This window comes from Adiantum capillus-veneris, chromosome 14, assembly GCF_014529385.1.
Source record: "Adiantum capillus-veneris isolate H3 chromosome 14, ASM1452938v2, whole genome shotgun sequence".
Lineage (NCBI taxonomy): Eukaryota > Viridiplantae > Streptophyta > Polypodiopsida > Polypodiales > Pteridaceae > Adiantum > Adiantum capillus-veneris.
In genome coordinates, this window is record NC_140944.1 from 145512091 (window position 1) to 145537184 (window position 25094).

The 25094-nt window shown below is 45.2% G+C and overlaps 1 protein-coding gene across 1 annotated transcript in view; it reads left to right on the forward strand.

Annotated features, from left to right (window-relative positions):
* The window catches only part of LOC147443303 (ATP-dependent zinc metalloprotease FTSH 9, chloroplastic/mitochondrial-like), a 96985-nt gene that overhangs the window by 70075 nt on the left and 1816 nt on the right, over positions 1–25094 (forward strand). The window contains exons 9-14 of the mRNA XM_086529198.1: positions 23482–23539; positions 23880–24005; positions 24093–24173; positions 24257–24386; positions 24467–24615; positions 24762–25043. Coding sequence (XP_086385324.1) covers positions 23482–23539; positions 23880–24005; positions 24093–24173; positions 24257–24386; positions 24467–24615; positions 24762–25043 — 826 coding nt within the window. The remainder of the gene's footprint in view (positions 1–23481; positions 23540–23879; positions 24006–24092; positions 24174–24256; positions 24387–24466; positions 24616–24761; positions 25044–25094) is intronic.

Here is a 25094-nt window from a genome sequence, read left to right on the forward strand (position 1 = left end):
TGTTCTGCGCATCAAAAAGCTGAGAAATTCGTGCATCAACCACCTCTCCTTATTCTTGCTCTGTATACATCCTTGGAGTAGGAGGTTTCTTCAGTGCCGGTTTGAGGGGCGGTTTTGTAGTTTGTTGCCACTGTGAATGCACCTCTTGAAGGAGGTCTGGCTCATAAATTTTGCAAATTTCGAGTCCTTCGCAAAATTTAGCATCATCTATGTTGCATCGTCGATCAATCGTTGATGCTCCATCTCTTCGAGCTTCGCCTCGATAGGCTGAGGCGGGCCATACTCCGCACGTGAATCCTCTTCGTGATCTCTTCTCGCATCTCCGGATGCAGAGGAAGTCGACTGATCTTTGTCTGAATCAATAACTGCCGCGTAAAAAGGATCGGATTTCCCGGTAGAAGAGAAATCAGAATCCCAGGTTTATGGAGTTCGTGCAAGTTCCACCGGTGAGGCAAGGCAACATTCTTATCAAGCAGAGAATGTTGAGGCTCATGGGCAAGTCCCAAATGTGACACAGGAGGATAGGGAGCATTTGCATGTTGCGGAGTCACTTGAGACTCCAAGGCAAACTTTTCCTGTCTATGAGCATGTGGCTAGGACGCCAATTCCTTAGGCTATATCAGTCCAGCCAGCCACCTTTGAGCATCCAAATATTGGTTTAAATGGACAGGGAACTACTTTCCAGGTATGCATCAGGTGTTTCTTGGGTATTTTGGGAGTGGATCTGTATTTCAAAGCATGGTTGATTATGCGCCTGGAAATCAGCAGTACATGCCATGAACAATGTTTGGGGGTATGCAAGGCATGATGCCAAACCCCATGTATGCTAATGTTGGCTTACAGCCAGGGTTTCAGACTACTCAGGGCCAGTTTGGGTGCCACAGGGAAATTTTGGTATGTCTGGTTTTTGCAATCAAGTAGGCAAATATGACATTAGGAAGTCAAAATGCTAATGGGCAAGGAGCATAGGTTATCCCAACCTTTGTACACATGTTGCAAACACTTCCCTATGATAATTTGACAGTGCTTGACAAGCCGAAACCATACAAAGAAGGTGGTGTAGTTGTTGTGAAGTTTGACATTTTCAGTGGTTTTGAAGCCAAGAGGAAGGCTCTTATCTTCCTCCAACAATTTGTCCAACAATTTGATTATGCTTATGAAGGGGGGGATTTTACAGAGGCTTTGAAGGTTTGGAAAGCTGCCCCTTTCTCAAGAGGAAATGCGCGTTCATGGTGGACGACCTTGTTAATGCAAGGATAGGCACCGGCCACATGGGTTCACTTCAAACAGATGTTTGCATCTGCATGGCTGTGAAATGAGTATGAAGTTGATGCTATGACAGATTGGCACCAATTCAATGCGGCTAGCTACAAAACCTTAGAGGAGAATTGAAAGTTGTGTAAAGCATTGCTGTCAGTAACTTCCTACAGATTTGTGCCATTGACGGAGCAGATAGATAAGTATTGTTGTGGACTGCCTAAAGCCTAAAGGGCTTAGGAAAATTATTGTACAAAGGACAAAGTCGCCACCCTTACTCAGCTAATTGTCAAGCGCAGCGGAAGTGTTTAAGCCTTAAGGATTTTTCTCGGATCTAGTACTCCGCACACAAATACAAGGTTACTTTACGTCACTTGAAAGAACTGAACAGAGAGAGAGAGAGAGAGAGAGAGAGAGAGAGAGAGAGAGAGAGAGAGAGAGAGAGAGAGAGAGAGAGAGAGAGAGAGAGAGAGAGAGATGACACGGCATGTCGGGTCCCAACCACCCTCAAGGGTCCCCTTGCTCTGTTGCCAGAGTAAGTACTTGCTTCATTTCTTACACAAAAATGCTGATACAATGATGCTAAATGATGAGATGCTAATGGCTACTTGATGCGACTGATGTTGGGTATTGCTGGGGTGCTGCGGTACTATGAGGCTAAGGACTCGATATTGCGGGTACTTGGTGCTTGATACTGCGGGGTACTACAGGTGCTACACAAAAATGCTGATACAATGATGCTAAATGATGAGATGCTAATGGCTACTTGATGCGACTGATGTTGGGTATTGCTGGGGTGCTGCGGTACTATGAGGCTAAGGACTCGATATTGCGGGTACTTGGTGCTTGATACTGCGGGGTACTACAGGTGCTTGGTATTGCGGGTACTTGGGTATGTCGCAGTACCTGGGTATTGTAGGTACTTGGGTGCTAAGGACACGCCGGTCCTGATGATCGCTACATTGAGCTAGGCAGGAGCCAAGCCAAAGTTCCAAGGTTGTTTCAAAACGTACGTACGGATCCGTTCTTTACCGTATGGCAGTACTGTTTTTTAATTTTTTAATTTTTGGAGAGATAAGGCCATAAAGTGATTTCACGAGGGTTTCCGAGCCATTCCGTACACTTTTGGGCACATAAACAGAGGTCTTCAAATGTCTCTAAAATCTAATGCGTGTAATCTTGTTTTTTAGCGGAAATGTCCTAGAAAGTTCCGTAAATTGAGGTTTTTTTATCAAGAGTACGTATTTTTACGCACATAAAAATATTTTCTTTGCGGAACAACGTACAATACGTACAGATCCTCCACGTACAGTACGTTTGGAACCACCTTGAACCAAACGCAAGGGGTGCCAGATGTTGGGGTACTGCGTCGTTGACGACGACGACGACAAGGGTACTTGTACTGCGGTGCTGCTGAGGTACTAATGGGTATTGTTGGAGATGCTTGGTACGACGACGACGACGACGATGACGATGACGATGACGATGACGAGGCTGTGGGCTAATGTCATGTGACACATCCAACACTATGTGTCCATGGACAAGCTACAGCATGACCAGGGTTCAGTTCACTCAGTCTAGATCAGGAAGTGATCTGGCACTTTTGTGAGTCTATTCGCAGACCGTGCATGTCCAGACACTTAGATTAGATGCATATCCTCTAGTTGCACACAGCATGACCATCAGATTCTAGTCAGATCCCATCAGTAGCATTTTTACACTGTATAGGCCTATTTTCCCTATTTTTTACATTTTTCACATATTATTTTTAAATGACTTTTGTTGGAATAGAGGTAGAGCAATTTTGCTAAGTTAATAAATAAGCAAACTAGAGTTAGCACTTTCTGGCAGAAGAGGCAGCAGGAGCACCTTGCTCAACAGGCAACTTCTCAGCAAGACTAACCCCCGCGACTAGTCTGGCGTTTTCTCCATAGAAGACCTAGCGTTTTTGCATTAGATCAGCCTTGGCGATTTGTGCACAGCAGATCAGCCCCGGCGTCGTCAAGACACAGCAGATCAGCCTAGCGTTTTGCATTTGTAGAACAACCGGCGATAGCAGCAGATTTTCAGCCCTAGCGTTTTTGCATCTGCATTATACCCCAGCGTTTTGTAGATTCTGCAACCGGCCCGTAGGGCGGTAGGCGTTGGCTTTCACTCGAAATTCATTACTTTATGCACACACACAGAGCACTTAGCAAAGAGAACCTGCGACGGGAGTTAACACTTAAACACACACACGGCTCGGAAGCTAGAATGCTCCGAGCAGACGCCGACAACCTGTAGGCCCCAAAATTGGCGCCCCTTTCGGTATTTCTTTATTCTTTAGGAGGGTAAATTACAAGGTAAGGTCCTGGGAATCCTTCACGTGTATCCACCTAGATACCATTTGATTTGGCCAAATTTCGGCAGCATAACAGCCCCAAAACTTGCGCGAAATCAATTCCCCTGCTGGAACTCGCTTGCACTGTCGTATACCCTTTGATTCCTGTCCAAAAACAGTAAATTCAGCACGCTGTATTTACTGGTTTTTGCCCTGTTTTCAGCCCCAAACAGTCCCCTAACTGTCCTTTGCCAGTGGGGCACGATTCCCAATGATCCTGGCGTCCGTATGGCTGAAAAACAGTCAAATTACAGCGCATACACAGCGCTGATTTTGCACCTGTACGGTGAGGTTATGACCCTCACCAGTGCCTGCTTTGGAGCAGCAGTTAGCTACCCCTGTTCCTGCTCAAGGAGGCTCTTGCCTCAGCACAAAAGCATGAACCCACACAACTGTACATCAGTCAAATGAGTAGCCCTCTTGTGGGGCATCACATAACTGCACGTAGGGGAGAAAGAGAGCAGTATGTAGCGTGCGGGGCATCACTCCCGTCACCATACTGTACATAGAGGGCAAGGTAAGCATTCCATAGCTTCTGTACCTGTTGCAATTCGCCTGTGGCTGAAAATGGCGCCCCCTTTGTTGATATGCAGCTCGTTTTTGCCTCCCAGAGTGGCAGAATCGCTCACAAGCTGACACGTCGCCCAGTTTCCGAGTTTGGGCTTTCCCTGCTAAAAATATCTCAACTGGTGCGTCAGTTGACTTCGCGGGAGAGTTGTAAAGTGTTCCCCTAGTCATACCGAAGGTAATGACGCGAACACATTTCGTGGCCCAAAATAGCAGTTCCCTAAATTTTAGGAGATGCTTCCGTTGGGCTCCCACTGGTCTTCTGACCATCTATCCTCATTGGGACCGCATCCAAAAATGCAATGTGGCCCAACTGTCGGATACTTTTGGTTGGTAGTCCCACCTTGACTTTACGCCTTAATTGAGTTCACTTCCTAGTATCCACCAACTTGCTAAGTGCGACGGGGGGACCTATATGATCTTGCTCTGAGCCTAGACATCCTCTTATCATACGAATTCCAGTGCCGACCCCTTCCCGTCTGCGGGTGAATCTACCGTTCACATTGGCCATACAATGTCCGACCGTTTGCTACTTCAAAAAGAGGGTCTTAAACAAATAAAATAAACCCCATTGGAAAGAAACCAACAACCAAGGTTAGCAGTTGCCACATCTCTGTGACATGGTTAATAACTGCCACGTCCTCGTGACATACCCCCCTCTTGAAATCGCAAACGTCCTCGATTGCATACCATAAATACACGCCACTGATGATCTTGTGCTATTAACACTCTTTTATCATCGCATGTATCCGCAAGAAAGGTCGTAACATACATAGATACAAATGACTTAATGAGGCCTTCATACTTTTGCCATTTCCATCTATGGCACTGAATTCATATGTACATTTGATGTACTAGCTCTATCATTACCCCTCCTTTGCACACGTTGGGTTGGGGCATAAGTAGGCTGTAACCCAAAGGCTTCAAGGTAAAGCTGCAATACATTTGGTGACTCTGACAGTTCATGCTCTTCCATCCACTTTGCATCCATAGGCGGATAGTTCTTGAACTTCACCAAATAGCGTCTTGCAACTTGTCCTTTAACTTTTCTGTCCTTATGTGCCAAAACTTGCTTAGGTACCAGGATCTCATCAAGTTCCTCAACTTCTGGCTCATCCTCAACTGGCATATCTTCTGGCACATCACCCACGAAGGGTCTTAGAAGACTGACGTGAAACGCATTATGAATCTTCCATGCATCAGGCAATTTCAGCCTGTAAGCCACATCGCTGATCTTGTCAAGCACTTGAAAAGGCCCATAGTAACGCATGCTGAGCTTAGGAAACAGCCGTTCCTTGCCCTTCATCTTCTTTAACCTTGCCTTTTCGAACCTTAAGAGAACCCAATCACCAGGTGATAGTAGCAATTCACGACGGTGACGATCAGCAGCCTTTTTCTGTTTTGCCTGAGTCTTCTCCAAGGCAACTTTAATCTTCTTATACATCTCATCCATGTTCTCAACATATCGATCTGCCTCAAAGATCTTGTCCTTTGTGTGCAAAATGGGAGGAACCTTTTTGCCGCCTTCAACAATTTCAAAAGGTGCTTTGCTAGTAGACGAATGCACCGTATTATTGTACGCATACTCAAGCATAGGCAAATACTGTTCCCACTTGCCCTTATTATCTGACACATAGCATTTCAGCAGATCTAAGACAGTAGAATTGGCCTCTTCTGACTGTCCATCAGTTTGTGGATGAAACGAAGACGAGAACTTGAGCGTAGTACCCATGTTCTCAAACAATCCTCTCCAGAACAAACTGATCATGCGAGGATCACGATCACTGATAATCGATTGTGGCATACCATGGTACTTAAACACATTGTACATGAACAAGCGTGCCATCTGATCAGATTTTATCTTCTTCCTGACAGGGATAAAATGGACCTGCTTGCTGAACCTGTAGATAATGGTCCATATACCATCATTCCCTGTTGGTGTCCTTGGAAGATCAAAGATAAAGTCCATAGCAATGCTTTCCCATGGCTTATCCGGAATCGGCAGTGGTTGTAACAACCCTGGTGCCTTTTGCCTTTCAAACTTGACCTTTTGGCAAACTATGCATGCTCGCACAAAGGCATCCACATCTCTCCTCAAGGTAGGCCAATAGAAGAACGTCTCTACCGCTTTAACTGTTGCATCAATGCCACGATGCCCTGCATACGGTGGGACATGACTCTCTTCCATGACCTTATGTCGCAGTGGCCTAGTGACACAAAGTCTGCCATGCATCATCATAAAACCGTCTCTGAGGAGGTAGTGCTCGTGATGTTGCCCCTCTTGTAACTGTTCAAAGATCCTTGCAAAATCTTCATCAGCAATATATTGTTCCTTCATGTCATCTAACTCATGATGATAAGGAATTGACACAGCTGAAATTTGTGGCTTTCTTGATAACGCATCAGCCACAACATTCTTCTTGCCTTCCACATGCATAATCTGGAAGTGGAACATGGAAAGAATGTTTGCCCATCGCATATGCTTTTCGGATAACTTTGACTGTGTCAAGAAGTATCGCAAGGTCTGATGATCTGTTTGGACAACAAAATCAGCACCTAAGAGGTAGTGCTTCCAGCTAGAAAGCGCATGAATCACGGCCAAGAGCTCTTTCTCATAGACTTGCATAGTCCTCTCTGGCCCTTGCAAAATTCGGCTTTCATAGGCTACTACCCGTCCATCTTGCATTAGCACTGCTCCGATGCTACTGCCGCACGCGTCACATTGGACCACAAATGACTTCCTGAGATCTGGCAAAACAATAACTGAATCTGAAGTCAACTTTTCCTTTAAGAGACTAAAAGCTGAAATCTCTTTTTGGGTCCATCTGAAAGTGACCTCTTTCTTTTGCAATGCGTGAAGAGGCGATGCTATCTCTGCAAAATTTCTGATAAACCTTCTATAGTAGGAACACAATCCCAAGAAGCTTCTGACATCGTGCACAGTCTTCAAGTCTGGCCATGTCTTGATAGCTTCGACCTTTGCGGGATCCATTCTAACACCATCCTTTGAGACTATGTGGCCCAGAAAGTGGATCTCTTCAAGGAAGAATTCACTTTTCTTAGGATTGACAAGTAACCTGTGACTGCGCAGCTCTTCGAACACAATGGTCAAGTGACGCCTATGCTCCTCTTCATTCTTCGAATACACAATCATGTCATCGAAGAATGTTCCAACAAACTGTTGATGCGAGCGGAAAATCCGGTCCATCATTGTGTTGAACGTGGCTGGAGCATTTGTTAGCCCAAACGACATCACTAGAAACTCATAAAGACCAAATGTCGTTCTAAACGCAGTCTTGTGCACATCCTCTGGGCTTATACGAATCTGATGGTACCCACTCTTCAGGTCTATCCTGCTGAAAATTGCAGCACCCTCTAAACGATCGAGAATATCATCAATGCGAGGCATAGGAAACCTATTCTTGATGGTATTCTTATTCAACGCACGGTAATCAATACACATGCGCCATGAGCCATCCTTCTTCTGCACTAGGAGCACTGGGGAGCAAAACGGTGAAGAACTAGGCTGAATCAGCCCCTTCTCTAATAACTCCTCAACCTGGCCCATAATCTCTTTCTGCTGCGCCGCACTAACCCTGTAGGGAGGTCTATTTGGTGGGCTACACCCTGGCACCAAATCTATCCGATGGTCCTCAGGTCTCTCTGGCGGCAATTGCGACGGTAATGAATCAGAAAAACAGTCATTAAACTTTTGCAAAAATGCTGACCTTTCTTTATCTAACACAGATAAATTTGATTGATCCTTATCTGAGACATCACGTGCAAAAATCAAGTACACAGAAAGATGATTCTTTATTACAGAAATGATAGCAGAAGCAGATACAATAGGGACTGACTCTCCTTTAAGCTTTACATCCAAGATGTGAGTTTTGCCCCTATGCTGTACAGTGATCTTTTTGTTGTAGGCATCCAAGACTCCATGCACTCGGAACATCCACGGGATCCCCAACAAGGCGTCACAACCTTCCAGCGGCATGATGTAAAACTCTTCAGTGTCCACATACGACTGAATATGCAGACGCAGTTTTCCAATGATGGGAGTAACACACTCTGAGTGGCCAGGACATGCCAACCCTGCCTCTGCTGTGTACCCCATCTCTTCAGCTTTGATGCCGAGCTTCATAGCTAACTCTGGTGAGATAAAGTTGGCTTTGGCACCTGGATCAAAGAAGATGAGTGCCGTCTGATCCCTAACTTTACCCCATGCCCTGCATAACTCACTGGCATCTGTGCTGGGTCTGTCACCCACCATGTCTGGCACTAAACCTGCCGTGGGTTTAGGCTTCTTGCCTTTCTGGTCTTCTTTATCCTCTGAGTCAGTTGGCCTTTTCCTTTGTGGACAATTGATAGAAATATGACCAGGCTGCTCGCATATAAAGCATTTGTTCTCAGCCATTAGGACCTTCTTTTCCTCGAGCGACTTGCGCACAAAAGGCTTCCTTTTCTGTTTCTTTGCCTGCGCTCCAAAAGTCCCAGCTGAATCCTTGTCTTTGGTGGCCTGTTCTGACCCCTGTGACGCATCAGGAGCCGTTTTCACAAAGGGCTTCTTCGCTGAATTTTTCTTTTGCTGCCCTCCTTTATCACTGCTCGGAAATCCACTGTCCTCTCCTTTCAACAGGGCAAGACCATTGTTCGCAACTTCCATAAGCTGAGTAAGGGTAGCCACTCTATTCTTTGTATAGTAATCGCGAAGCCCTTTAGGCAGCCCACAACAATCCTTCTCTATCTGCTCTGTCAATGGCACAAATCTGTAGGAGGTCACTGAGAGTAATGCTTTACAAAACCTCCTATTGTACTCCAGCAAGCTCTTACACGAAGCTGCCGTAAGCTGGTGCCAATCTGTCAAGACATCGGCTTCAAATTCATTTGATAGCCAAGCAGATGCAAACATTTGCTTGAAGTAAACCCAAGTGGCGGGTGCCTGTCCTTGCATTAACAATGTCGTCCACCATGTAAGCGCATTGTCCTTTAAGAAAGTGGCAGCTTTCCTGACCTTCGAGGCCTCTGTAAAATTCCCTCCCGCATAAGCTGTATCAAACTGCTGGAGGAAAGTGAGTGCCTTTGTCTTATCCTCGAAACCACTGAAGGTACTGAACTTTACCGCTGCACCACCTTCTTTGTAAGCCTTCGGCTTCTCTAGTGCCCCCAAGTTGTCATACGGGATGGTCTGCAACATGGGCACTGTAGTAGGCATGATCGGCACGTGTTGGCCATTCACATTTTGCGTCAGAGGTGCGATATCTGGCTGCTGTCCAGAAAAACCAGCCATGCCAAAATGACCCTGTGGCACCCCAAACTGGCCCTGGTTGCCGTGGAAACCTTGCTGCATGCCGATAGTACCATACATGGGGTTTGGCATGATGCCTTGCATACCCCCGAATACTGTTCCTGGCATGTACGGCTGACTTCCAGACGCATAACCAGCCATACTTTGGAACACTGATCCACCCCCGAAATACCCACGATGTACCGTGGGTGGTGGAAAAACTGAGTGCATAGCCTGGTATCCAGCTCCCTGCCCATTCAAGACAGCATGCTGGCTCTGAAAGGTGGCGGGCTGAACTGGCATAACCTGTGGAATAGGTGTTCTAGCCACCTGTTCAAGCACGGGAGGAACCTGCTTTGGAGCCCCCGACTCCGCAACATGCGAGTGTTCCCTTTCCTCCTGCGCCTCATGAAGTACCTGGGCTTGAGCTTCAACAAGCTCCGTACGCAGCGTAGGTTGCCTATTTTGATGTTGCACTGGTGGCGCTTGCAAGAATTCCATAAACCTCGGATTCTGCACCAGCTGCGAAAAGACATTCACCGCGGCAACTAACTGAGTCTTAAACGCATCATCCTCGAGTTGCCCTGTCATAAAGCCCTGTACTACTGGAGGGACATTCACGTTGACAGGAGGTACAGACTGACGTGGCCGTGAGCTCTCGCCAATCTCAAAAACCATAGGAATCTCCTGCCTGTCCTTTGAAGAGGAACCCTCTTCCATAATTCCCTTCCCCTTGTCGGTCATACCGCGTTCTTGCAATGTGTGTCTTTACCTTGAACAATCCAGGCTCACTCTTTGAGGAAAAAGTGATTGATGTCCCGGCAACGGAACCATGCAACCGGCCCGTAGGGCGGTAGGCGTTGGCTTTCACCCGAAATTCTTTACTTTATGCACACACACAGAGCACTTAGCAAAGAGAACCTGCGACGGGAGTTAACACTTAAACACACACACGGCTCGGAAGCTAGAATGCTCCGAGCAGACGCCGACAACCTGTAGGCCCCAAAATTGGCGCCCCTTTCGGTATTTCTTTATTCTTTAGGAGGGTAAATTACAAGGTAAGGTCCTGGGAATCCTTCACGTGTATCCACCTAGATACCATTTGATTTGGCCAAATTTCGGCAGCATAACAACCCCAAAACTTGCGCGAAATCAATTCCCCTGCTGGAACTCGCTTGCACTGTCGTATACCCTTTGATTCCTGTCCAAAAACAGTAAATTCAGCACGCTGTATTTACTGGTTTTTGCCCTGTTTTCAGCCCCAAACAGTCCCCTAACTGTCCTTTGCCAGTGGGGCACGATTCCCAATGATCCTGGCGTCCGTATGGCTGAAAAACAGTCAAATTACAGCGCATACACAGCGCTGATTTTGCACCTGTACGGTGAGGTTATGACCCTCACCAGTGCCTGCTTTGGAGCAGCAGTTAGCTACCCCTGTTCCTGCTCAAGGAGGCTCTTGCCTCAGCACAAAAGCATGAACCCACACAACTGTACATCAGTCAAATGAGTAGCCCTCTTGTGGGGCATCACATAACTGCACGTAGGGGAGAAAGAGAGTAGTATGTAGCGTGCGGGGCATCACTCCCGTCACCATACTGTACATAGAGGGCAAGGTAAGCATTCCATAGCTTCTGTACCTGTTGCAATCCGCCTGTGGCTGAAAATGGCGCCCCCTTTGTTGATATGCAGCTCGTTTTTGCCTCCCAGAGTGGCAGAATCGCTCACAAGCTGACACGTCGCCCAGTTTCCGAGTTTGGGCTTTCCCTGCTAAAAATATCTCAACTGGTGCGTCAGTTGACTTCGCGGGAGAGTTGTAAAGTGTTCCCCTAGTCATACCGAAGGTAATGACGCGAACACATTTCGTGGCCCAAAATAGCAGTTCCCTAAATTTTAGGAGATGCTTCCGTTGGGCTCCCACTGGTCTTCTGACCATCTATCCTCATTGGGACCGCATCCAAAAATGCAATGTGGCCCAACTGTCGGATACTTTTGGTTGGTAGTCCCACCTTGACTTTACGCCTTAATTGAGTTCACTTCCTAGTATCCACCAACTTGCTAAGTGCGACGGGGGGACCTATATGATCTTGCTCTGAGCCTAGACATCCTCTTATCATACGAATTCCAGTGCCGACCCCTTCCAGTCTGCGGGTGAATCTACCGTTCACATTGGCCATACAATGTCCGACCGTTTGCTACTTCAAAAAGAGGGTCTTAAACAAATAAAATAAACCCCATTGGAAAGAAACCAACAACCAAGGTTAGCAGTTGCCACATCTCTGTGACATGGTTAATAACTGCCACGTCCTCGTGACAGATTTTCCGTGAGGGAACGTCAAGAACCATCAGCTTTTTCAGTTTTCAGCCCTTAGACGCAGCAGAAGAACCCCCGACACCTTCCCGCAGTAGTTCCTTGCCGCACGGTCAGTTCCCGCAAGGTTTACAGTTTCAGCCCGGAAAACGCAGATTTCAGCATCTGCGTTTTCAGCGCGTCATTGTCGCATCGTCGTCATCGACATAGAGTCAGAACTCAACAGATAGAAGATTTGCAGATTTCAGCCCTTAGCGTTTTCAGATTTCAGCCCGTCTCGTTGTCGTCCTCATCATTGTCGACATCGTCGGCAAGTCCAAGCATTGTAGAGATTTGTGCAATCATAAGTAGACCGCTCTCGCCATAGAGAGTGGGGCCTTCATAGGAGGGTTTTACAGCGTCTCTGGTGTCGTATTCTCTTCTATCTCTCATTCTCATGCACCTTCATTCACAGTGTTCATCCACTTTGTTTGTGTCCATTGCACTCTCTCACTAAAGGAAGGGAAGGCTCTCTCTTCCTAAGTAAAAGGAACCTTGAGCATAGTTCGGAGCACTCATCTTGAGCAAAGTTCAAACATTCATTCCGCTGCACCTTACATTGGTATCAGAGCTTTGGTAGTGTTCTGTATCACTCAAGGAAAGAACCACAAGAACCACATAATTTTTTTTGCTTGTTGAGGTCGCACGAACCCAAGTTCGCTTGGGCGTGTCCGAATTTGGGCGTGTCGATTCCTAATCGTGTTTTTGAAGCGTGATGGGAATCCCAAAAAAGAAGGGCTTGTCCAGCCTCCCCTTGTGCCTCTTTTCAGTCAGTGAGAGCGGACCGTGCACTTAGCGGCTGGCCAATCGACGTGAGGTGGGAAAAAGCAACCTTGTTGTGAGCGCAAGGCCGCCAAGGGGTGCGCCCGCGGAAAGGAGCAGAACTCGGGTGAAGAGAAGATCCTTCTCTAACAGAGATTGCAAGCAAAAGAAGACGCTCAAGAACCTCAAGAACCTCAAGACCTCAAGGACCCAAGAACCCAAGACCCACAAGAACCCATGACTTCAGTGGATGGTCATCACTCGAAGCGGAATGAGAGGATGATGGACTGGGAGTTAGAAAGCGAAGAAAGAATAGCAGCCATAGAGCGCAAATACCACGAAAGAATGATAGCCATAGCGCGTGAGAGCGAGCAAGCACGCTTGGAAGCCAAAGAAAGACAAGTCAAATTTGATCGCGAGAACAACGAAAGACAAGTAGAATATGACCGCGAGAACAAAGCAAGACAAGAGAAGAGCGATCAACACTTGAAAGAGTTGTGGCGACTTTTTTCTCAAGTGCAGGCGCACTTTGCACAGAATCAAGAAAAGGAGACTCTCTCAGTCTCTACTTCTCCAAAGCAAGACACACATGATTTGCATGATGATTTGAATGACAATGATTTGCATGATGATTTGAATGATAATGATGAGCAGGATGATTTGGATGACACTGACAAGCATGATGATTTGCATGATCAAGATGTGATTTCTCACAAGCATGATGATTTGCATGAAGATGACGTGATTGTTCAGAAGGATGATGAGCTAGTTGATGCTTTTTCTAGCGAAGCTAACCTTGTTGCAGATTTGATCAATCACGAAGGATCGATCTTGGCTTTTGAGCCTAGGTCCAAAGAACCCTCACAGGAAGTATTATGTGTTCGCATGATTGGTACGCACGCATTGTTTGAGTGTTTCATTCGTGATCGTTTCTTGTATTTTAGTACGCTGAACTTTGTGTTGATATATTCTCATGTATGTGTGTGTGTGTGTGTGTGGTGTGTGTTGTGTTTGGGAGCATATGCTAGTACCTAGTTCTACACCCACTATTGGGCACTGACGACGTTAGCGGGGATGTCGTGGTATTTAGTCAATACTATGCATGATGGAGTTGATGGTTATAATGTCTTGTGGGTGACTACCATGGGTCTATACCTTGCACTTTCCTTTAAGGGTGAGTCTGGGCTTATCTTGGATTCATCTAGGTATATTTTTTAGTCGTATAGCGGATATGCAGACTTCACATTGTGAAGTTTTCGTCCGAGTTACGACCAGTTGATATTGTGCTAATTCTTTCCATCTTTTGTGGTGCGTATGCCCTATCAACTACCTCATTTTTGTGCTAATTTTTTCGATTTAATGCTTCTTTTAGTGCTAGGCTTCATTATGGCTGAGTCTGATCTTGATCTCCGAAGTCATGACAGAAACTTAGTACGTTGAACTTTGTGTTGATGTATGCTCATGTGTGTGTGCGTGTGGTGTGTGTTGTGTTTGGGAGCATATGTTAGTACCTAGTTCTACACCCACTATTGCGCACTGACGACGTTAGTGGGGATGTCGTGGTATTTAGTCACTACTATGTATGATGGAGCTGATGGTTATATTGTCTTGTGGGTGACTACCATGGGTCTATGCCTTGCACTTTCCTTTAAGGGTGAGTCTGGGATTATCCTGGATTCATCTAGGTATATAGTCCGCGTCTTTATGTGATCCCTTTTCCTAGGCATGAGATATTGTACGTTGAGCATGTTTCACTTATGAATGAGCACGGATGTATGCGGATTATTCATGAAAGTTGAAAAGTATGCATTTAAGGAAGTCACATTCCATGTCTCTTCCTTGGCACGACACAATTGTAGAAAGAGCACAAGAAAGTATGAGCACCAAGCATGGGCATTTCCATTGTGTTTTGCCACGATTAATTGATTTAGATCAGCACGACAAGATTCGATCTTATTGTTTGTGTGTGTGTGGTGAATGGTTTGGCACTCCGTCTCTTTGTTCATTTACATTGCATGCACATTCTATTAGGACGAGAAGATTTTTTCCACTCATTTTACATGGAATAGGTATGTTCATAGTTTTGTGTTGGAAATGGTTTCAGGAATTTTCAGCCATGGAGATTCTTGAAGAAGAAAGAAGCATGACTCTAGACGAAGTTGAAGCATCGAAGCAGCCACAGAAGACTTTGTGTCGCTTTCGGCGTGGCCCATAGAAGCAAGCGTTGTAGACCTTTATGAAGTTCAAGTATCACACGATCCACACATCAGAGTGGGCTAGCGAAGAGTCCTTTCCAGGATTCCGGATGCTATTGGCGATCTGCCTCGATGCTATACAGTTGGGTACCAGTACCTCACTTTGAAAAGGAGGGGATGTCACGTGACACATCGAACCCTATGTGTCCGTGGACAAGCTACAGCATGACCAGGGTTCAGTTCAGTCAGTCTAGATCAGGAAGTGATCTGACACTTTTGTAAGTCTGTTCGCAGACCGTGCATGTCCAGACACTTAAATTAGATGCATATCCTCTGGTTGCACACAACATGACCATCAGATTCCAGTCAGATCCCATCAGTAGCATTTTTACAGTGCATAGGCCTATTTTCCCTATTTTTGACATTTTTCACTAATTATTATTAAATGACGTTTGTTGGAAAGTAGGTAGAGCAATTTTGCTAAGTTAATATATAAGCAAACTAGAGTTAGCACTTTCTGGCAGAAGAGGCAGCAAGAGCACCTTGCTCAATAGGCAACTTCTTAGCAAGACCAACCCCCGCGACTACTCTGGCGTTTTCTCCACAGAAGTCCTAGCGTTTTCGCATCAGATCAGCCTTGTCGATTTGTGCACAGCAGATCAGCCCTGGCGTCGTCAAGACACAGCAGATCAGCCTAGCGTTTTGCATTTGCAGAACAACCGGCGATAGCAGCAGATTTTCAGCCCTAGCGTTTTTGCATCTACATTATACCCGAGCGTTTTGCAGATTCTCCACGACGGAACATCAAGAACCATCAACGTTTTCAGTTTTCAGCCCTTACACACAGCAGAAGAACCCTCGACACCTTCCCGCGGCAGTTCCTCGCCGCACGGTCAGTTTCCGCAAGGTTTACAGTTTCAGCCCGGAAAACGCAGATTTCAGCATTTGCGTTTTCAGCGCGTCATCGTCGCATCGTCGTCATCGACATAGAGTCAGAATTTAGCAGATCGAAGATTTGCAGATTTCAACCCTTAGCGTTTCAGATTTCAGCCCGTCTCGTCGTCGTCCTCATGGTCGGCAAGTCCAAGCATTGTAGAGATTTGTGCAATCATAAGTAGACCGCTCTCGCCATAGAGAGTGGGGCCTTCGAAGGAGGGTTTTACAGCGTCTCTGGTGTCGTATTCTCTTCTCTATCTCTCATTCTCATGCATCTCATTCACAGTGTTCATCCACTTTGTTTGTGTCCATTGCACTCCCTCACTAAAGGAAGGGAAGGCTCTCTCTTCCGTAAGTAAAAGGAACCTTGAGCACAGTTCAGAGCACTCATCTTGAGCAAAGTTCAAACATTCATTCTGCTGCACGTTACAGTTGATTTGCTATCGTCGGGAACGACGATGTGCTGAAAACTGAAAATGCTGGTGATGCTAATGGCTGGAAACTGGAAACGTTGAGGTGTTTCTGCGGTAGATGCGAGGGGCTGATGTCATGGGTACGATGAGGCCGAAAACAGTGATGTATTGCTCTGGAAAAACGCTCATGTGGTTGGCACACCAGGTGCTTGGTAGTGCTAGTAGTGAGAGGCACCTTCACTGCTCCTCTTCCTGCTACTGGTGCCCCTAGGACTACATTTATACTTCTTTTAGCCATTTGTCCTGCCTACCTTTAATAAATGTCATGTCAAAGTCACTTATTAATAAATGACCTAAGTGACTTTTCATATGCCTAAATGCTTACGTGACTTAACTTGCAAGTGAGGGTAATGCAACTATGATCGGCCTGGACATGCCCGTCCTGCTAGAGGCTCACAAGGGTGCTAGGCGAGGTCCTAAGCTAAGATTGACGCTAGACTGCAACAGAAGCTTGTCCTTGTGGTGCAAGTGGTGCGCACGTGACACTATTGGAGGTTGCCAACACTAGTATTGCCTTGTTGAAAGAAGAAGACAATGGATTCCAAGGCAACGTAAAAGGGGAAAAGCAGAGAAAGATGAGGACTCAGTCGTCTGGAGGACATGCCAAGAAGCAGAAGAAGCCTTTTGTGCGCAAGTCTTTTGAGGAAAAGAAGGCTTTAATGGTTGAGGGTAGATGCTTTATTTATGAGCAGCCTGGTCACTTTGCTGCGGATTGTCCAAAGAAGAAGAGGCTAGCTGACTCAGATGGCAAAGAGGGCAAGAAAGGAAAGAAGACCAAACCCACGGCAAGAGATATGGTGGGGGATAGGCCAAATTGTGATGCTAGTGAACTCTGTAGAGTGTGGGGTAAAGTCAGGGATCAAACAACACTTAATTCCAGAGTAGGCTATCAAGTTGGGCATTAAAGCTAAAGAGATGGGGTACATAGTAGAGGCAGGTTTGGCATGTCCTGGAGGTTGGCCATGTAGAGTGTGTAACTCCCATCATTGGAAAGGTGCGTCTGGATATTCAGTTCTATGTCGACACAGAAGAGTTTTATATCACGCCTTTGGCAGGGTGCGATGCTTTGTTGGGAGTCCCATGGATGTTCTGTGTACATGGAGTGTTGGATGTCTTCAACAAAAAGATCACCTTGGAGCATAGGGGCAAAACTCTCATCTTGGATTTAAAGCTAAAAGGAGAGTCTGTCCCTATTGTATCAGCTTTTGCTATCACTTTTGTAATTAAAAATCATCTTTTTTGCGTACTTATTTTTTGCACGTGATGTTTCAGATAATTGTTCGTTAATTTCATCTTTGTTAGATAAAGAAAGATAAGCATTTTTGCAAGAGTTTAGTGACTTTCTTTGATTCATTACCGTCTTAGTTGCTGCTAGAGAGGCTTGAGGATCATGCGATAGATTTGGTGCTAGGTCGTAGCCTACCAAATAGACCTCCCTACAGGGTTAGTGCAGCCCAACAAAAAGAGATTATGAACCAAGTAGAGGAGCTGTTAGAAAAAGGACTGATTCAACCTAGTTCTTCACTCTTTTGCTCTCCAGTGCTCTTAATGCATAAGAAATATGGCTCTTGGCTCTTGTGTATTGATTACCGCGTGTTGAACAAGAATATCATCAAGAGCAATTTCCTATTTTAAGGATTGATGATATTCTTGATTGCCTAGAGAGTGTGGCAATTTTCAGCAGGATAGATCTTAAAAGTGAATACCATCAGATCCGTATTAGGAAGAGGATGTGCACATGAGTGCATTTAGAACGACATTCGGTCTATATGAGTTTCTAATGATGTTATCTAGTCTTACAAATGCTCCTGCTACTTTAACATGATGATGGATCGGATTTTCCGTCCACATTCTTTGATGACATGATAGTCTATTGGAAAAATAAAGAAGTGTATAGGCATCATTTGACCCATTGTGGTCGAAGAGCTACGCAATGACATGTTGCTCATCAACGGCAAGGAAAGTGAATTCTTCCTAGAAGAGATCCACTTTCAAGGGCACATAGTGTCAAAGGATGGTGTCCGAATGAATCTTGCCAAGGTTGAAGCAATTACGACGTGGCCAACTTTGCATGATGTCCATAGCTTCTTGGGATTATGTTTCTATTCCAAAAGGTTCATTCGTAATTTTACCGATATTGCTTCACCCCTACATGCTCTTCAAAAGAAAGAGGTTACTTTCAAATGGACTCAAAAAAGAGATTTCAGCTTTTAATCTCTTGAAGGAAAAAATGACTTTGGATCCTGTAATCGTTTTGCTCAATCTCTTGATACCTGAGCAGATTTTTTAGCTTATAAGGAAAGAAAAGTTAAGGGAAAAGTTGCAAGACGTTATTTGGTGAAGATAAAAAACTATCCACCTATGGATGCAAAGTGGATAGAAGAAAGGGAATTGGTAGAGTCACAAAATGTATTGCAACTTGACCTTGAAGCCTTTGGTTTACAACCCATGTATTCCCCAACTTAGATCACTTCATTAGAGCAAAGGTCAAAGGTTTCGACACATGCTCAAAAGAGGGGTGATGTTGGAGCTAGCACGTCTCATGTACATAGAGATTCAGTGCAATAGAAGTGTACATTGCTTGACAAATTAAGGTATAATGCTCACTTCTATGATAGACAAAAATGACAAAAGTATGAAGGTTTCAACTTTCATTAAGTCATTTGTACCTATGTTCCATAATCTTTCTTATGGATACACGCTGTCACGTGCGCACTTCACTTGTGCTACGTGGACACGCTTCTGCCATAGTCTAGCATGAGTCCTAGCAGGACGTGCATGTCAAGGCCAGTCACACTTTCATACCCTTTCCTGCACAAGAACAGTCATTTCATCATGCAGACATTTTACCGCGTGAACCATCTCTTATAAGTCATTTTACTAAAAGTGACTTTTGGAATTCTTTTTGTAAGTTTGTTGGGAAAGTAGGTAGGGCAAATTGCTAAAGATCTATAAAAGAAACCCATCGGGGACTCACTAGAAGCAGAAGAAGCAGGACACAGAAGGGCAGGCACCCGTAGTATAGTAGGCAGGCACCCATAGGTTCCAGCGTTTTCTCAAGATCAGCCCAGCGTTTTCAGCCTCAAGCAATCAACGTTTTCAACTTGACAGCCCCAACGTTTTCAGCTTGACAACGTCAGCATTTTCAACCATACAGCATCAGCGTTTTCAGCCAGATAGCATCAGCATTTTCAGCCAAGGATCATAAGCAATTTCAGCCAAGAGCACTAGCGTTCTCAGTCTCAGATTTCAGCCTTGGTCGTCACCGCTGCCGTCGTCGTCATCATCGACTTAGCCTTCTCTTGCATCATAGCATCAAGTTCATTGCATCAACACCATTGTACGAGATTTGTGCAATCAATAGCATAGACCTCTCTCGCCATCGAAAGAGGGGCCCTTGGAGGAGGGTTTGAGAACCGTTTGGTGTCGTATTCTTCTCTCTCTTTTTCTCTCAGTCTCAGCACCTTCATTCACAGTAGCATTCACTTTGTTTGTGATCATGGCACAGTTCGGAGCACTCATCCTGAGCACTATCAACATTCACTTCCGTTGCACCTGACATTGGTATCAGAGCTTTGTGCGTGCTTCGGCTTCGCGAACTCGAGGGGAGAACTTCAGAAGAATCAAGAACCTCTGAAGAACCAAGAACCATCAAGAACACAAGTTGAACCAAAGAACCCAAAGAACCTCTCCCAATTTTTTTTTCTTGAAGAATCTTTGAGTCCCGACCATGGACTTGCCAGTTCCCATCTTCGTTGCCATGTCTTTGAAGGAATATCGACATCGGATTCCAAGCGAGAAAACCCTATCACTTATAAATCCAACAATTCATTTATAATTTTTCTTTTCTGTCAAATAAAGCCAATTTAGCAACAGTGGTGATAACTAGGGCTGAAATCTGAGACCGAGAACGCTAGTGCTCCTGGCTGAAATTGCTCATGATCCTGGGCTGAAAACGTTGATGCTATGTGGATGGCTGAAAACGCTGGGGTTGTCAGGCTGAAAACGTTGATTGCTTGAGGCTGAAAACGTTGGGCTGATCTTGAGAAAACGTGGTACTTGTGGGTGCTTGCCTGCTCTGCTACGGGTGCCTGCCCTTCTGTGTCCTGCTTCTTCTGCTTCTACTGAGTGCCCGATGGGTTTCTTTTATAGAGCTTTAGCAATTTTCCCTACCCACTTTTCCAACAAACTTACAAAAAGAATTCCAAAAGTCACTTTTAATAAAATGACTTGGAAGAGGTGGTTCACGTGGTAAAATGCCTGCATTATGAAACGATTGTTCTTGTGCAAGAGAGGGTATGCAAGTGTGACTGGCCTGGACATGCACGTCCTGTTAGAGGCTCACAAAGGTGCGAGGCTCAGTCCTAAGCTAAGGCTCATGCTAGACTATGGCCGAAGCAATGTCCACGTAGCGCAAGTGAAGTGCGTACGTGACATTCCCCCTGTTAAAAGTGAGGCATAGCTGTCGAACTGCTATCTGTACTTCCGATGCTGACTGATGAATGCTTCTGATGTCGTGGATGCACAAACTTATGCAGATTCCTCCAAAACCAGGGACTGATGGTACTACGGGTGTTGTGGATATTGTTGGCGATGCAAACACCGTGTAAGGGTGTCACAAGACGGGCACCACGTGCCAATAGAAAAGAACAGACTGAACAGACTTTTAACACTTCAATAACAACTGAACTGAAAGAGAGATACGACACGCGACACGGAGTGGCGGAATTCCACCCCAGAGAGTATTGGCCCCAAACCTTGGCGCCCCTTTCGGTATTTCTTTATATTGCATCAACACAGTACAAGCCGGTACTCCAGACTCTACACCTTCTCCAGGAAGCATGCCAGAGAATGAGCCCTAGCCTCATATTTAAAGGCCCTTGGCCTGAAAAGCAGCTACAGTAAAAAGCCTTTAAAACTCAAAAGCTTCTGAAACAAAAAGCAATGCCAAAAGCTCCCAGCGTAATTTACGAAAATCCGTACAGCCTGCCACGTCATCAGCCAGCGCAAAACTCGGAAGTTCGTATAGCATACCACGTCATCATGTCAGTGCAATTTTCGGAAATCTGCCATGTCATCAGTTTTGGCCTGTGTTCGGATCCTGCTTTATTTTAATCCTTTATGTCACTTGGGGCCCCATCGGACAGGGTCGCCATAAGGTGGGAGGACTTCTTCTGTGACTTGTTCTTCTTAGGGTTTAGGCCCCTTGGCCGACATTTGCAAGTTGGCTCTATTCTTTAGGGCTTTGACACATCATCAGTTTGTTACATCTCCCCTTCTTGAAAGAGAGTATTCGTCCGTGATTACAACATATCTGCAGAACAACTCAAGTTAGCAAAAAAAAAATTCCGAGGGACATTCCGAGGGACAATCAGTTTCCTCTTTTTATTAAAGAGTTAACTTCTCCTTTCTGCTCTTTTGATCAAGGAGTTAGCTTCTTCTTTCGGCTGTTTTGATCAAGGAGTTAGCTTCTCCTTTCGTTCAGATAGGAACTCCTGATATTCCGGCGTAGTAAAATTAGCCATTACACCCAGACCGTATTGATCTTCCACGGGTGTCTTGATGCAGTAAAATTACATACCCAGGCAATCTCATCCAATTAGGAATATTCAGTAGTTGGCACATCACAATGCAACACAAATGCTCACATATGCATGTTACAAGACATAGAAACATAAAGCCGCCGATGAACACTCCCCCCGCAAATAACCATCCAAGTCCGGGCCATGAGCTATTCAATGACTCCCTCATCACTCCTCCCGCAAATAACCTAAAAAGGTCCGGGCCATGAGATATAGAGCCCTTTTACGACCAAACGCCCCCCCCCAGACCGCAACCTGCGTCGTTTGGAGGTGCTGAGAGTAACCACTGCTCAGACTTCTAATACTCCCCCCACATAACCATCCAGGTCCGGGCCATGAGTAACAACAACAATACTCCCCCCGTAAATAACCACAAGGGTCCGGGCCATGAGTAAAATCAACACTCTTCAATCATTCAATACTCCCCCCGCAAATAACCACAAGGGTCCGAGCCATGAGTATGAACAAGCATTCTCAAACATCATTTCTCACTACTCCACCCGGGAGTAAAATCACCAATCATTTAAACAAGTATTAAAACGAGAGTCAAGCATTTGAAATCAGCACCAAAACAGGTTCAAAACAGATAGCATCCATTTCAAACAAATTCCAAACAGGATCACCAACAAGTTCTCAAATATATTTCAAACTTAAAAAGCAATCTCGACACCAGTCGAGCTCGAAAAGTCGACTGACTTTCCATCTTGAAACCCGCACCAAAAATCAGGGTTAGGTTCCTTGCATGAGGTCGTAGCCGAGCACAGCATGGTCCATCAACTCTTGGACAGATAGTGTTTCTTTGGCGGCCTTGGTAGTCCCAAGAGATAGCAATCACAGTAAACCTCCAAGGTTATCAACTCGAGAAGAGACATCTACTGAGAGATGTCGAGAAATTTCAAGATATAATCTGCTAGGGTTTCCATGGGAAGCATTTCAGGACACCCCACTCTGCCAGAAGTTGCACTCCGAAGGAAGATGTAAGAAACCATATAACTTCGGGCAAAATAATTTTCTTGAAAGCTTGCCAAGTACTTGGAGTATGCTGCTTGGTAGCTATCTACATCTGCATGGCATTGTCTCCGAGAAAAATAGACCGTCTGGTGTCGTATTCTTCTCTTGCTCTCTCTCTGAGTCTCAACACCTTCATTCATAGTAGCATTCACTTTGTTTGTGATCATTGCACTCTCTCTCTAAAGGAACGGAAGGCTCTCCCTTCCGTAAGTAAAAGGAATCCTTGAGCACAGTTCGGAGCACTCATCCTGAGCACTATCAACATTCACTTCCGCTGCACCTTACACATGCGATGATAAAAGGGGTACCAATCACACTAAATCATTTGTGGCATATATATCAAGCATGCGATTGAGGATGTTTGCAATTTCAAGAGGGGTGTATGTCATGAGATTGTGACAAACACTAGCCTTATTTGTTGGTTTTCTTCTCTTGATTTTTACCATCACTCAGTTTGCACCTTTTGTTGGTCTTGTGGGCCATTTTGGAGACTTCAATATGTTTTCTTTCTTCCTTTCTTCGTCTTTGTAAACTGTCTGGGTCTCTAGTGTTCTTCACGAACCATTTTCATAGTCCACAAATTCAGATCCTGCATGTTTGATCCTATTTTATGGTGTAGTTTTAAAGTTATTGCATTCTATACTGTTTCACCCTCGAATTGGTTTGTGATTTTGTTAAGTGCAGGTTTGTTGGCGTTGGAGCACGGCGTGTGCGTGCATTATTTCAGGCGGCTAAGAAAAAGGTGCCTTGTGAAATGTCTAGTCTTGTACATGGAGAATGCATTTTTCTGTGTGCACACAAGCATGTATGGCTGCAAGGCTGGAATGCCGTACGAGATATTTTTCCAACTGATTTTCTTCACTTAAGTAAAAGCTTCTGACGTGCATATCCATGAGGAGCAAAGAGGGTGCATGTATGCATGCATGTCTATGTATTGAGCTTCTTCTCACGCCTCGCTCATTTCAATCGTTTTTTTGGTCGATCATTCATCTTGTTGAGGTGATATCCATTACTAGGAAAGAGGAGGCATTTATGCAAGCATGAGAAGAAATTATTTTTGTTAAGAAAATTGTTGTTTGCAGGCGCCTTGTATCGTGTTTATTGACGAGATTGATGCAGTTGGGTCAACTCGGAAGCAGTGGGAAGGCCATACTAAAAAGACACTCCATCAACTGCTTGTAGAAATGGATGGGTTTGAGGCTAATGAGGTGCGTGTGTACTGTTTTACCAAGGCAATGGGGAAAACTGCAATTTTTGCAAGTTTTAAATATTTGAAAAACTGACAATATTGGCAGGGGATTATTGTGGTAGCGGCCACAAACTTGCCGGAAATCCTTGATCCTGCCTTGACTCGCCCTGGCCGATTTGATCGGCACGTAAGTTATCTTGCACTTGTTCAAGGAATTGTATTAATGTTTTGTCTTTTTTCAAAGAGGTAAATGCTTTCTTTGTGTTGTAGGTTGTTGTAACCAACCCAGATGTTCGAGGACGGCAGGAAATTTTGGAGCTGTATCTTCATAATAAGCCTTTGGCTGACGATGTGGATGTGAAACTGCTGGCTAGGGGCACACCTGGTTTTAATGGTGCAGGTAATGTGCATCGATGATGACTGAAATTTTCTGGACTTCCTGTTTGGGTTATGAATGAAATTGTGAGTTTTCATTTGTAGATCTGGCAAATCTGGTCAATATGGCGGCTCTTAAAGCTGCTGTTGAGGGAACAGATAATATAAGTGGTGCCCAGCTGGAGTTCGCGAAGGACAAGATTGTCATGGGAACCGAGCGCAAGTCGTTTGTACAGTCAGATGAATCTAGGAAGGTAAGCTAGAGTTGCTTCCACAAACTTTCTATGTGCACAGCTTTGGGCTTGTATAGTGCGTATAGGGTATGAAGATATTTGCTGCTGTATGTCAAAAAATCTGGTAGTCTAGAAAGCTTAACACGGAGGTGTTTGTCTGGCTGCAGTTAACTGCCTACCATGAGAGTGGACATGCTGTTGTGGCGTTCAATACAGCTGGTGCCTATCCTATCCATAAAGCAACCATCACTCCTCGAGGCAATGCTCTTGGCATGGTTTCTCAAATTCCTGACAAAGATGAAACTTCTGTCAGTAAGATCCAAATGCTGGCACGACTAGATGTTGCTATGGGAGGGCGAGTAGCTGAAGAGCTTATCTTTGGCTCTGAGCAAGTGACAACTGGTGCTCGCAGTGATCTTCAACATGCCACTGCACTTGCACGACATATGGTAAGGAAAGTGCTCTACTGTAACTGCTCCATTGTTTGGATCGAGTTCAGG